The following is a 14,384-nucleotide window of genomic DNA, read 5'->3' as shown; positions in this document are numbered from 1 at the left end:
TTGACCCGAATTCACGGGTATGGGTCTTACCAAACCCAGATATTCCTTAAACGGGCTATAGGATCTCATTTAATTAAAAATTATTTTCACCAAATTATTGATGTGAAAATCCTATAAAATAGGATATACTAAAAATTATCATATGATTTTTTTTTAAATATTATTTATAATTAAGAAACAATTTTGTAGTACATAAGCGGGTCTTGGGTCTTACTAAACCCATATAACTTTTAAACCGGGTCATAGCATCTTATTATTTGTGAAACATTTTTATCATCAAACTCTAAGTATGTTATAAATTTTATTACAATAATTAGAATTAAACCCAAAAATGTATGTAAAACAATCACCGTAATACGGGGAATAAAAACTAGTTATTATATAAATAATGTTTCAAATAGACAGGCCCAAGCTTACCAAATTTCTAACTTAAGACACTCCTTATAAATAAAGGCCCAAAGCCCCAAACTCATCAACTCTCTTGTTCCAACTTTATTTTTTGGCCCATTCGTTCAACGTTTTGAAAGTTGGAACTTTGCTAGAGTTTGAAATACGGTTAACCGACTCATAACCAAACCAAATTAATGTTCAAAGCTGATTTACCGAAACCGATCAGTTTTGGTTATAGTTATGATCTAAAAACTGAACCATGCACACTCCTAAATTTTACACGTCTCTAAAATTCAAACAAGTGTAAATATTATTTATATTTCAAAGAGAAAAATGATATACACTTGAATCACAAATTTGATGCATGAACATGTTTATCTAATATGGAACCTGTGAGGTCATCTTGTTGAGTTGATCAAGCACATCAAGCGTCTCCGCTCGGCTCCTCACAATCCGGTTAAACAACTCTCTCACTTGCATATGCAACGCCACCAATCCGTCCTCCATTCTCTGGCATATCTCCCCCATCTCCGTCACCATCACCGCCACCTCCTCTGCAGTGGCGGACCCAGGATTTTTTGTCAATGGGGTCCCAATTTTTCCGGTTTACAAAATTTTTGGGTCGGTCGTTATTCGGGTCGGGTCGAGAGGAGGAACATAATAAAACACGAAAATATGGTGTCATCGGAAACGAGTAAGTAGAAAGAATATAGATTAGAAACTAGATAGAACATACACTTTTAATTCATTTTTATTCATACCCGAAAAACATAAGCGTAAGCTATATATATATGGTCTTACATGAATAACCAGGACATGAAAAACTAACTCTTACACAAATAAATGATTAATTATAATATACATACACAAGATAAATAATTTAAGTATATGTAAAACTCATGTTGTCATTATATATGTTGCATGGTGATAATGGTTATATGGGATAAACTAAAGAAAAAACACAAATACCCTAACCAAATAACTAATATTGACTAGAATATTAAAAAAACAACAAAAACTGGGTATGGTGAAGCTTGAACCTGCAACCTCTCAAAGAAAAAACAAGGGACTTTCCACTAGACTAGTTCAGCCTTAATAGTATGGGTTCTAAGTATTAATTTTTATGGGGTCCTTACAAAATTTAATATATCGTCTCTAAGTAATTTTTTAAAAACATTGATGTCCCGGGACCCCGATGGGAACTATGTGGGTCCGCCCCTGCTCCTCTGCCTTCTCGACCTCCACGGGAAATGTAAACCCCTCCGAAAATTCCACCAAACTCTGCCCTAATTTCTCCAATCTTTGTGTCTCATCCAATAACCCGCTCCTCCCTTTCTTCTCCTTCTTCTTCCACTGCTCCCCGATCTTTTCCTGCGGTTAGAGGTGTTCAGTATTTAAATCAGATTCAAAAGACTCGAAATTCTATTTTATTGAATTTTGAATCGAATTATAATTTATGATTTTTAGTTTGACAAAAAATCTAACTTAAAATAGTTTTTGTAAAAAAAAGTTATAAATTTGTAGTATTTTTTAAATTAGAATTAAAATAAATAATTTTTTGGTTGAATTCAAACCAATTAGAATTCATTAAATCATGCGGCTTCAAAATTTCAAAATTCAGATAATTAATTCAAATATACGAAATTTTATTCGTTGAATATCCCTACCTGTAATCCAATCATTGGTTGGGCCCACGCAAACTGCTTCGATAACTGCAAATGCGCGCCAAGCCCTGTACGTTCCTGACACGGAATGGCAGCCACCATGGCCCACATAACAAACACCAAAACAGAACTCATTAAATAAACCGGGACCACCAATCCGGTCGGCTCCCCGCCACGTGGCGCTGCTAAATTCGACGACATTGCTTGAATTTGGTTCGACGCTGACCATGACTTCGCAAAAGGATACAATAACGATTTTAGATTTCCTATCGTCGCATGATCCTTCAACGACGCAGAGGTGGATTTACCGCCGTGGTGGTGGCTCTCTTTATCGTCGATTGCAATAGACGATAATAAAGTGTTTAATGCCTTTTTCGCCCTCCTGACATGGCCTTCTCCTATTGGTTTATTTTGGAGCGAATCCACGGCTATTTGGGCGAGTTTTTGCCAATGTAGAAGCAAATCTAATCCATGAGTAATGGCATTGCATATATCGAGGGCTTTCACCGTGCGATCAAGGTGTTCGGGGATCAAACGGTCTAGTGGCGATTTAGAGAAGTTGTTAGCGTCATGCCCCATGATCACAACCGCTTTGAATTCGGCCTCGAAGCATAAAAATGCGTCGAGGAGTCTACGAAACCATGCAATGGACAACATTGTTTCGGGCGGTTCATTGGTGTCTTCTGGTGGATGGAAGAGGTCGAAGAGGCGATCAGCGACGTGTTTTTGGAACTGTTCGAGGTCCTCGACCTCATGCTCGTACACGACTTGGTTTCGACGGATGCTGATCCGGTTTAGGAAGGATCCTTGGTTGTCCGTTGGTGGCATTGTTGTGGGTGTTGCCAAGAAAGATACAAGTTTTGAAAAGAGGTAATAATTAGGAGGAAAAAGGGTGGATTTAGTTTGATTTGAATGGTTGGTAATTAAGACTAAGAGGTGATTATGCATATGTTTGGAGTTAATTACTAAATATGTAGTAATTAGTAAATACAATGTTGTTGACAAAGACATAAGAGAATGTTTTTGTTGGTCACCATTCTTTCTCCACAATTTCTTGGCTCGCCGCACTGTCGTGCTTCGGTTGAGTGTCTACGGACGTTGACCTTAGGTGAGGGTTTACGGTAAAATATCATACTACATAGCACATACCATATTACCATGTTTGCTCTATAGTCTATACAACTATACATTAAAAGCTATACAAAAATATAACAGAAGTGAGACAAAACACTCAGTACCAAGTTGTAGTTTGCCCAATACAATAATTGTGTCATTCACATGACCACTTGCTCTCTACTATCATTTCCAACTCAAAACTAATAAAAGTTAATATATAAATAATGTTACCCAAACATTGATAAGGTAAAAGACCACTAAAATATAGTATAGTAACATGCTCCACATCCCTATAGCAGGTTTTGCTACTGTCAACCAATATTAATTTATCCATCTTTTTAAGCACACCACTTGCAATTTTCACATAATAAATTACTTGTAAAAATAAATTCAAAACCATTCAATCAAAAACTGAATTAGGGGTGTGCAAGAAACTGTTAAAACTGATATGAAACCGAAAAACCCAAAAAATTCAAACCGAAAAATCCGAACCGAAACAAAAACCAACGGGTTGGTTCTATGTTTTTGTAAAAACCGAACTAACGGTTTGGTTTTGGTTTGCATGTAATAAAAACCGAAAAAACCAAACCGAACCGAATTCCTATATTTTTGTTTTTTAATAGTTTATATTAATTAATATACAAGAATTTAATGAATATGTTAATAAGATATTTTTGTTCAACTGTATAATAGTCTATCATTTTAGAATTAACAAATTATTTATACTTAAATTCATTATTTTTTTTAAACGTATTTTTCGGCCTAAATTTTTCAAGCTCAAATGGCAAAAACCGAAAAAACCGAAACCGAGCGTTTTCAAAAACTCAAAAAACCGAAGTTTTTATTTTGGTTTGGTTTTAGCAAAAAATCGCACCGAACCACACCATGCACACCCCTAACCTGAATTCAAAACCCGTGAACACATCACCTGGTTGACTCAGTTTTTTAAACAATTATGAGACAAAACGAATCATGGGCTCAAAAGAATTTGTTGGCATTGTCAGTTTGTCACACAACCACCTACAAATCACCAATCAAAATATTAAAAAATTAAAGATCTTGTACAGTGTAACACAAAATCTTGGGCTATATAAGCCCAACTCAACATCTAATTGATCATATATTCATATCCATTAGATTCAAGTCATTCAACTATTTAAGAATTTGGTTATATTTCTTCAAGGTTTTTAAACATGCAAAACAAGCTAAGAACAAGTTTAACAAGTCGAAGGCCGATACCGAAGAGAGGGCAAATCAAGGTGAAGATAGTAGCAACAGCTTACCACTCTGTAGTGTCCGTGTTCTTAAAGACGCCACACACGGCCACCACATTTCGTGTGGTGGGTCGAACTTGAGAGAGGTCATGATGAATGGAAGTTATTAGTTTGATGCATCTTGTTAATGTAGTACTTGTAGTTTCTAGATGTGTTTTCCAGTTGAAGCATTGTTCTTGAATGTCAATATGCTAATTAATGAGTATCTGATAATGTAAAGAAAGCTTTTTCCGAAGCAATATTGCTACTTAAACTTGATTATTATGGGAGCAAATATTAATAAATTTAGACTTTTCATTATTTTTTTTATCAAAAATTCATCCTAATAAGTTTTATGTTTGTCACATAAGATATGGACATGCGTATGATACGTACATAAAAACCATCAAACTAATTTATATTGTTAACAACGCAAGTATAAGTTATATAAATGAATTTATATATGACACTAGTTGGTTATTCTTTTGTTGAAATTTATGAGAGATTAATGATAACCATTACATTTATAGTATTTCCTTTTTTATTTTCTAGCTTTTTGAAATTGAAAACTATTTTTTTTTTGTAATAATTTGTGTTATTGTTATCTACCAACTTCAATTCCAAATAAGAAAACGTGAACCAATTATCTGCTAAACTTTGAGCGGGTGAATCAAGAATACGAACACGAGATTTATAGAACTCACTACGACTCTTTTATTAAGAAAACGACTAACGAGAAAAACTTAATAATAATTAACACACTGAACCTAGGGTATATATAGACCAAAGGTTCTAATCCTATACCAACTCAAATACATAATTTGAAACTAAATACAATTAGGATTAAAGATAAGACTAACTTATCTATAGTAATAAACTAATTATTATTATATTGACCGAGGTTCTAGGAGTCTTCAATCTGAGTTGGTGTTGGACATGTTTAACATTATCTAATTCTTACATTTTTTAGAACACCTATATTGAAGAAAGTATAAAAGATAAGGCCAAGATCCCCATTGTCATTGATAATCTTATTTCAAATTCTTCAATGGTTGTACCAGCTGGAAGGGCCTTTCCCTCTAGAGTAGGAAAATCAAGATCTGGATAGCGGACCAAAAGTTATGGAATTTGGTGTGCGTTGAAATAGAATGATGACCTTTTTCTATTGTTATGTATCATAAATGAGTGAAGCATTACGGAAGTTGTAACATGCATAAACTATGGTATTGCACATTCGCAGCATCATATGATGATTTGTGAATTCTTAATCAGTAAGCAAATTATCTTATGGATTTAATTAAGTCCCCTTAAAGATCATATTCCAAAGCACAAAGCAACCTTAATTACCATAGAAAGAGCTTGCTTTTGATTTTATAATTTTATAAATCAAATACTTTAATTTTTCACAAAGATACAGAGAAAGCCATATTCCCAACTTTTTAGTTTCAAATTGTTTTATTGGTACAAAAGTTGGAGTAGCAATCACTTTTCATTTACAAGCTAAACAAATCCTTTTCATGTTTTATTCACAAGGTCAAATCTAAATGTTATCTATGTTGCATGTTGAATGCCTTTCATAATATGTTTTATGTAATTATAATAAAAATTAACTGAAAATTGGTCTAAGATTTTTAGTGTCTCAAATGAGTACGACTGAAAAATAGCCTATATGTATAAAATAGTATTTCAACAGAACTTGTGAAACAAGGTTGTATTTTTGGCATGTTATAGTGGAGCCAATTTTGACTTGTTCAAGCAACATATGGTGGTTCCCTAAAAGAAACAAGGGAGCAATTCAAGACAACCATATGCTCCATCTACCAATTCAAATTGACTTTTTAGATACTCCTTGTCCACACCAAGCTATGTATTGCACCCAAGACACCACTCTAAGGTTTTCCTACCTTTATTATTCGAATCGGACTTGAAAAACAAAATCAAAGTTCGAACCATGGGGGGTTTGAATTATGAACTCTTTGAATTGATATTGAATTTATGATTTTTAATCTGATTCAGTTACATATAACTTTTTAAGCGGACTTGAATCGCTTACATCCACCGCATGGTAAACCGCCACCTCTCCCCTCGAAGACAGCTTACAACTTTCATCGCATTGAGCTGGAATCTCGGTTTTTATTTTTTTTATTATATACGTCGTTTATTTGTATTTGTATATCCACGTTATTTGGTGTTCGAAATCTAGCCTAATCGGCTTTTCAAATTCTAACTAGTATTTGAACATAGTCTCAAAGACTCCAAATTCGAATAATCGAAAATCAATCTGATTAACACCTCTGCCTCAAATTTAAAAAAGACACCTATTGTTATTTTTATCTTCAAATAAAAATATGATAACCATATGCATCCCACATTGTCCATCACATACATAGTTACCTGCACAAACAAATGTTTACTTGAAAACGAGTTTAGTTTTTATGGTTAAATTTTATCTTCAACATATCAAACGAGTAAAAATAAAAAATAGCTGAAATAGTACATTTGATCACTTCTATGAAAACATTTATTAACCTTACCCGTTTGTACCCCTATATTTTTGTAACATAAATACCAAATATAAACCAAATAACACAAATCTTACAATACTAATAAAAGAAAATGTTGAATTTTAGGTGTCAAGCCTATATTTCTCTTAATTTATAATCTCTCATCTCATTCATTCTAGATATCCATGGGTCATGGGTCAAAATCATATTGTCAATTGGGTTATAACATAGTGTAGATTTTATTCATCATTGAGTTAAGTGTCTTTTCATACCCAGAGTTTGACCAACTATGCAACTTTAGTATATTTTTTAAATTTCATGCAAATAAACACCTAATGTTTCCAAAATCATGCTATTTTAATACTTTTCGTACTTTTTTTTTTGTTTTTTTTCCATTAGGGATAAAATACTTTTTTTTCTCTCATTTACTTAATCCTTTACACTGTGTTCCCGAGTTTCATTTAAGGAGAGAAAAGAAAGGAAGGAGAATTGAAAGAGAAAAGAAAGAGAGTGGAAGGAAAATGTGTCACTTTATTTCATGTTTCTGAGTTTAATGAAAATGAAAGGAAATGAAAGAAAATTTATGAGTTAATAGGTAGTTAATGTTATACACACACACACACACATTTTCTCTCATAATCTTTCTAATTTAGAAGGATGAGTATGGACTACAATTTTCTAGCCTTTTCTCTCCCTTCCCCTCCCCTCATCTCCTTAAAAAATCTCTGGAACATGATTCCTTTCCATTTTCTTCTCATTTCATTCCCCTTCCCTCTTTAATTGAGACTCGGGAACACAACCTTAGGTTGGTGGTTGTTTTCAGCATTGTAGAAAAAATATATTTTTATGTATGTATTTATATTGTTTAATGACATTATGATCTATATTATTATTTATACACATTAATTATTATCTTTTAAATATTATTACACGAGAAATTAATTAAGTTCATATTTTCTATCATGTGTAGTACACGGGGTGAAATATGAAAAATATACATTTCATAAGTCGTAAACTGAAAAAAAAAATATAATTAATAAGTTTTACTTTATACATTAAATTTATTTATAAGTATTTCAATTGAAATAAAAACCTTATTTATTTTTATTATTTGATCCCGTGTGATACACGGGTTCAAAAGCTAGTAGAACATGTACAAAGAACATAAATCCACCCTAGATTCCATTTGTGTTAAAAGAAAGGGGTACACTTTCACCCCCGGTACTAAACAATAAAATTAAATCACATGTAAACATATATTAGAATATTGAATTGATATAAACTTGTGGAATCGGTTAACATTGGACACAAGAATCTCTTTATACTTTATATTATAACAGGAGACAAATTGTTGGCGTTGCCAATACCACATATATCTGTCATAAATTCACCTTTTTGGAAAAGTGATTTTGGTTACTAAATTGCATTAATGATTATGATTCAGTCCTGTTTTTATATTCAGACTATTAAAGAGGAATTAAAGAGGACCCCGGTTACATTATTCACTCACATGTAACACATTTAGTTCTTGAAGTGGATGTCCGTTAGAAATTGTTGTTTAAGTGCATATGAAAAGTCCAATTAATTAACCTTAAAGGCATAATAAGAACAAAAAGAAAGACAATCAATCTATATATGCTCAGTAAAATCTTACTCATAGCAAAACTATTGGTATGGACTGAGAAATAAATACGCGTAGCTTACGATGAAGATAGTTCAATTGGAGTGCCTTCATTAGACGAAGGAATTAGAAACAAATTAAGTTGGAATATTGGAGGAAGGAATTTAGGACGACAAAAGGGTGTGGGAGAAATGATGGGGAGACAACACCCGCGGCGATGGTGATGGTGGAAATGAGTTTGGTAAAAACCAAGGACTACGAAGGGAAAGAATTAGGGGTAAGTCTTTGTCATTTTCATACTAAGGGAAGAATTGTCATTTTTCACCAAAAATCGAAAAAAATGTTAACCGCGAGTGAAGAACAAAAAGTGTGTGAGGAAGGAATTTAGGACGACGAAAGGGTGTGGGAGAAATGATGGGGAGACAACACCCGCGGCGATGACAGTGGTGAAAAGGAGATTGGAAAAAGCCGAGGACTACGAAGGGAAAGAATTAGGGGCAGGGTCTTTGTCATTTTCATACTAAGGGTAGAATTGTCTTTTTTCACTAAAAATCGATAAAAATGTTAAATACGAGTGAAGAACAAAAAGTGTATGCGTAATTCTTGAAAACATGGAATCAAAATATTAACATGACTTCAACTAGCTTTATTGTAGGGAACATTCATGTAATATATTCTTCAATTGCGTTATAAAAATTAAAAGACTTATCACATCAAAAATAAAAAATTAATAGATATATAATATATTCGTCCTTTTTATATATTTTCTTCTAGTAGTGTGAGCAGACACTGCATCTTAGCAAGGGGGACATTAATCATGTTCCAAACATGTTACTTAAGATATGAGCATCGTGTAACCTTTTATTAAAATTAAATCTTCAAAAGAAGAAAAAAAAACAATTAAAATATTCTACTCTACTCTTATTTAGTGACCAGGTACGTGTCGTAAATATCAAGATTACTTAAAAGCCTATACTACGTACTATACCCAATCAGTGACCAAAATCTGTACTTTCAAATTAACTAATTAATCAAATCAATTTATAGATTTAGTCTCAAAACGAATCTTTATACACCCACTAATTGCTGGCATTGTCCCTAAATCCCCCACAAGTCAAGAAAAAGAATGTTAATAATCAGTCTTTTGTAAATAGGAGTAGTAGACTTGTTGTAATTGAACCGGACAAAACCTGAGGGGTTGGTTTATATTTTTACTTATGATGTTACGTACACGAAGAACTGTTGCAATTTTTAGGACATTACTAGGCGCAGTAAGTTGGTCATGCAGATGTAGCATTTGTGTTTCCAATCAGACTTATGACAGTTTTTTGAATCATGTATATTTCACATCTTATTTCATAGGTGGTATACAAATCATATTATGGCAGTCATTTGACGGACCGTATAAACATAATATGGCTTGTCTAATAACGTATAACCCGTCTAAACTTTAGACATTCCGTATAAAAGAGATGTTAGTCAAACAGTCAAACCCTAGGTCATACGAACCGTCTAATCATCATACGGTCCGTATAAACCTAAGTTTGACTATTTTAATGAAAAATAAGTTTTAAACATTTTAAACGAACTTACACGTTTAAACGAGGTTTAAAGCCATGACAAAAAGGCTACAAGAGTCTGAAAACTAGATTCATAAAGAATCTAGATATTTATATAGATTATTTCGAACTACAAGTCCGAGATAATTAAAGGATAAAGATCAGTTATAGACTGACCAACGCAAAAATGTGAATACATGCCAAATCTTTTAAACTATTAAATCGAGTCATTTAATGAGTCAAAGTTCACATGAGACTATAGATCTCTAAAACTTAATAAACAAGTCACTAGCACTAAGGCTATAATATATGTTGTCTCGATCCACATATATATAGTCAGTCGGTGGGTACACCGATCCATACTTGGTCCTTCCCTTGCCCGCGGAGACCAAACTAAAGTACTTCGTTAAGGGAATGGTCTTGTGTATATGAGTAGCTGCTAAGGCATTGGACGTTGTCCAATGATTCATTTCGAGTTGAGATAATGTTTATAATTGTATTATATAAAAGGTTTAGTATCAATGTATTCACCAACAAACCATGCTAACATATTTTCCAAAACCGTTTTACATGTAATCAGTAGGAAGGTGTATTAGAAGATGGTGGGATAGCCATTAGACGCTCATTTTGGTTTTATATTAAACGATGTAAATTAAGGTTTTGTTACTATCAGCTGTTGTAAAGTAATATCATGCATTTAATTCCCGAGTTAAGCAATACTTTAATATAAAAATACTTCCCCTCCGTAACACAAACTTTGATATATTATAATACATGTTTTAACTTTTAGTCACACACCTAGACCCATGAAGTCAGGTGTGACATCTCAAGTCTTATTCATTATAACATAAAATAAGTTTTTCTTTGAGAGTTTTTTAACAGCTAAATTTATCTGAGGAGTATAGGTGTAGCAACAAATTCTGTTGAAAGGTCAAATTTGCCATTTGCGTCCACTTTATGATGAAGATCCCAATCAAAAATAATACACAAATGATGCCACCATTAAAGTTACCATCCTGTGAGCCAAAGGTGTTCCGGGACACATCCTTCTACCTGATCCAAATGGTATATATTCAAAATGTAGACCCTTATAATCAACCTTATTTCCCAAAAACCTTTCTGGCATGAACGTTAACGGGTTTTCCCAGTATCTAGGGTCTCATGCCACCGCCCATGCATTCACAAGAATTTGTGTGTTTTTTGGTATAATATAGTCCGCGAGTTTGACTTCTTTCATGGTCTTGTGAGGTGCCAATAAGGGAATCGGTGGATGAAGCCGCATTGTTTCCTTGATGACAGCATGTAAATAAGGCAAGTCGAGAATTTTGGGTTCGCTCACTTTTCCATCTTCTCCCACGGTTTCGCTAACTTCTTTGCGAACTCTAGATAATACATGAGGGTTATACAACATTTCAGCCATTGCCCATGTTGCTGTACTTGGAGATGTGTCTGCTCCAGCAAGAAACATATCCTGCAATAAGTTGAAAATAGTGAGAACCACGAGCACCGCATATCAAAGTTTATAATTAGTGTATAAACTATGATCATAAGTAACAACAGAAAAAAAAAATTAAAATGCGTGGTTATATAATCGTATTGTGTACCATATTTAAAGCAATATATAAGGCTACCCGTATTGGGGCGATGAGGGGGTGTGGGCGACTAGTTTTTATCGCCTGCCATGTTTGTTTTTTTATTATTATTATAATACTTTGTGTATGTGATATATATATATAGGGTGTCTTAAAACAAAAACTCATCATTTGATGATTGAGCTCTACATGGCCCAAGTCGTCCCATTTTATAGCTCATCCACTACACATAGCCTAATGATATTATACAGTTCTCAAGTTCTAAACAAACATATCGATCCGCAAAAGAAAAGAAAAGCGAAGACATACCACAATTAAAGACTTGACGTGTATGAGACTGAACATCTCTTCGTTTTCTCGGCTGTAGTCGAGCAGAGAATCGAGCATATCACCACACTTCAACATCTTCAACTCTCTATCTTTTAGCCTCTCACTTAAAAAACCTTGTACAACTTCATCAAACAAGTGGTAAGCCGCCTTCATTCGACATCGTAGGCTTTGCGGATTAAATGGTTTCAACACGGGAAACATATCTGCTATATTAAACTTCCCATGTGTCTTTTTAATAGTATCCATAGCCACCTTAAACTTTTCAACACTTTCTAAGTCATCATAATTAATCACATTTTGTGAAAAAAATGTGTTGGACAGTTGGTTAAGTGAAACCGAAAACAACAACTTTCCAACGTCCACAACCGTTTTTTTCTTGCTAGACTCTTTTAAGAGCTCCAGCGCCGCATCCACCACGTCCTGGCGAATGTCCATAACTTCGTTAAGTTTTTTTTGGTTTGTGAGAAAATTTTTAAGTGCTTTTTTAATAGCACGCCATGTTTTGTCCGGTGGCATCCATAGGATACCTGCTTCAGGGTGGTCCAACACAGTGGCAACATCAGGCATAGTCCTGCCCGAGCACACGTTGTCACTGTGTTGGAGGACTTCTCTTGTGGCGTCGGGTGTGGATGCGATCACAGTTGTGATGGCTCCTAGTTTAATGGTCATGAACGGACCGTGTTTTTGTGAGAGGTTGGCTAGGGATTCATGGGGTTTTGGTCCAAGTTCAAGGAGGTTTCCGATGATGGGGAAGCCGACCGGGCCTGGAGGGAGTCTTCGACTCCGGTAAAGGTCGAGGAGATGGAGGAATAAGAAGAAGAAAACGATGGAGATGAGAATCACAAGTAAAGGCTCCATGGTTTCTAGTTATGTGCATGCACTGGATTGCATGGTATGTGTAAATACTAAATATTGACTTTATATAGTACAAAATAGACACGTGAATTCTTTAAAGTTATTAATACAAAATAGTGAGGAAACACTATTTCCATTTTTAGCACGAGCATTTTGTGTATATTTACTTATCTAGGAGTACTATTAATAAAGCCTAGATCTTAAATGTAAAATAGTTTTTTAATCCGGCATTTGGATGACACTCGGGGTAGTCGAATTTGTTTATGTACCCCTTGCGTTGTGGTTATGCATTGTTTTGGGTTCGGTTGATTAACATATAAAATATTAAAATTTAAAAAGTAACATTTGTTCGGTCGGTAAAACCTGAATGTTGTTGAATCTGAGCGTTGCGATGGTGAGTCGGTAAAACTCGGACATTGGTAAAACCTAAACGTTTCTGGTTAAGCGTTGTGACGGCGGGTCAACGCGAATTCGGCCAGTTTCGGTTATGGTCGTTACGATTCCAAAAGTAAACAAAAAGGTTGGTAAAACCGAGACGTTGGTAAAATCTAATGTTGTCTGTCTCGGGCGTTTCAATAGCGAGTCGAGACAAATAACAGTTTAATTATCAAATTTGAAAAAAACAAAAAAACAAAATGATGTGGAGCACTTTGGTGCCGCCACTTGGCCCTACAGGGGTTTAGCGGCACCAAAGTTGTCAATTATATATATGTATAATATTTAGGAAGGTTTAATAGGATGACGTTTAATATATTGAGTTTCAACCAGCATTGGTAAACGAGTCGGGTCGGGTCGGGTCGGTTCGGGTCAAAACAGATCAAACTAAAAAAGGGTTGTTAATATTCGTTTGGAACGGGTTCGGGTTCAAGCGGGATCATGTCATAATGCGTCCTGGTTGGAATGGGTTTCGGGTCAAAACGGATTTTATATATATATATATATATATATATATATATATTTCACTCCTAAAACATAATTTTATCATTTATATCAATAACTTACCTTTGAATCGAGTCAGGTCAGTCTGGGTTTAGGTTGGAATGAGTTTCGGATCACAGTAGGATTCAGTTTAGCGGTTTCAATTCAGAACACGTTTCTTTTGGGCGACAACGGGTTTCGAGTCGGCACTTGTTTCAGCATGGGACGACTTTCGAAGTAGAATGGTCTCGTTTTGGATCGGGTTCTAGGCTTGCATTCAGAACGGGTTCCAGGTTCAAAATGGGTTTAAGATAGAAACGAGTTTCCGGTCAGATTAGGTTTGAGTCGGAATGAGTTCGGATCAGAATGAGTGCAGAAACTCGTGCCGGCCTGACATTAAACAAAATCGTTCTGATCTGAAATCAGTTTTGTGTTGAAACCCGATTCATACCCGTTCCGATTTAAAATCAGACCCGTGCAAAATCTATGCCTACTTGAAACTAGTTATGTCACACTCCAACCTATGATTGAACATGTCAGGGGCGCGACGAAGATTGCTCATAGCTCAAAAAATCTAATACA

At 34.5% G+C, this 14,384-nt stretch overlaps 1 protein-coding gene and 1 pseudogene across 1 annotated transcript; both read right to left on the bottom strand.

Annotated features, from left to right (window-relative positions):
• Window positions 1-768: 768 nt before the first annotated feature.
• LOC143543199 (protein ROH1A-like) lies at window positions 769-3,050 on the bottom strand. The gene is made up of 3 exons (XM_077035570.1): window positions 2,058-3,050; window positions 1,594-1,761; window positions 769-939 (listed from the first exon to the last, which is right to left on the bottom strand). The coding sequence occupies exons 1-3, from the start codon at window positions 3,000-3,002 to the stop codon at window positions 769-771; spliced, it is 1,284 nt and encodes a 427-aa protein (XP_076891685.1). The 5' UTR covers window positions 3,003-3,050.
• Window positions 3,051-11,266: 8,216 nt separating this feature from the next.
• LOC143543187 (geraniol 8-hydroxylase pseudogene) lies at window positions 11,267-12,887 on the bottom strand (annotated as a pseudogene).
• Between the last annotated feature and the right edge of the window lie 1,497 nt (window positions 12,888-14,384).

Source organism: Bidens hawaiensis, unplaced genomic scaffold (genome assembly GCF_021521415.1).
Source record: "Bidens hawaiensis isolate Kalapana, Puna unplaced genomic scaffold, B.hawaiensis_p1.1 tig00013078_1, whole genome shotgun sequence".
Lineage (NCBI taxonomy): Eukaryota > Viridiplantae > Streptophyta > Magnoliopsida > Asterales > Asteraceae > Bidens > Bidens hawaiensis.
Note: the sequence above shows the minus strand (reverse complement) of the source record. Positions and strands in the feature narration are given on the sequence as shown.

Coding starts and splice junctions, on each gene's coding strand:
- LOC143543199 (XM_077035570.1), bottom strand. CDS start 3,002: ATGCATAATCACCTCTTAGTCTTAATTACCAACCATTCAAATCAAACT. Junction 1,762..2,057: donor AACCAATGATTGGATTACAG/GTAGGGATATTC, acceptor CTCTAACCGCAG/GAAAAGATCGGGGAGCAGTG. Junction 940..1,593: donor AGCAGGGGCGGACCCACATA/GTTCCCATCGGG, acceptor ACTGCAGAGGAG/GTGGCGGTGATGGTGACGGA.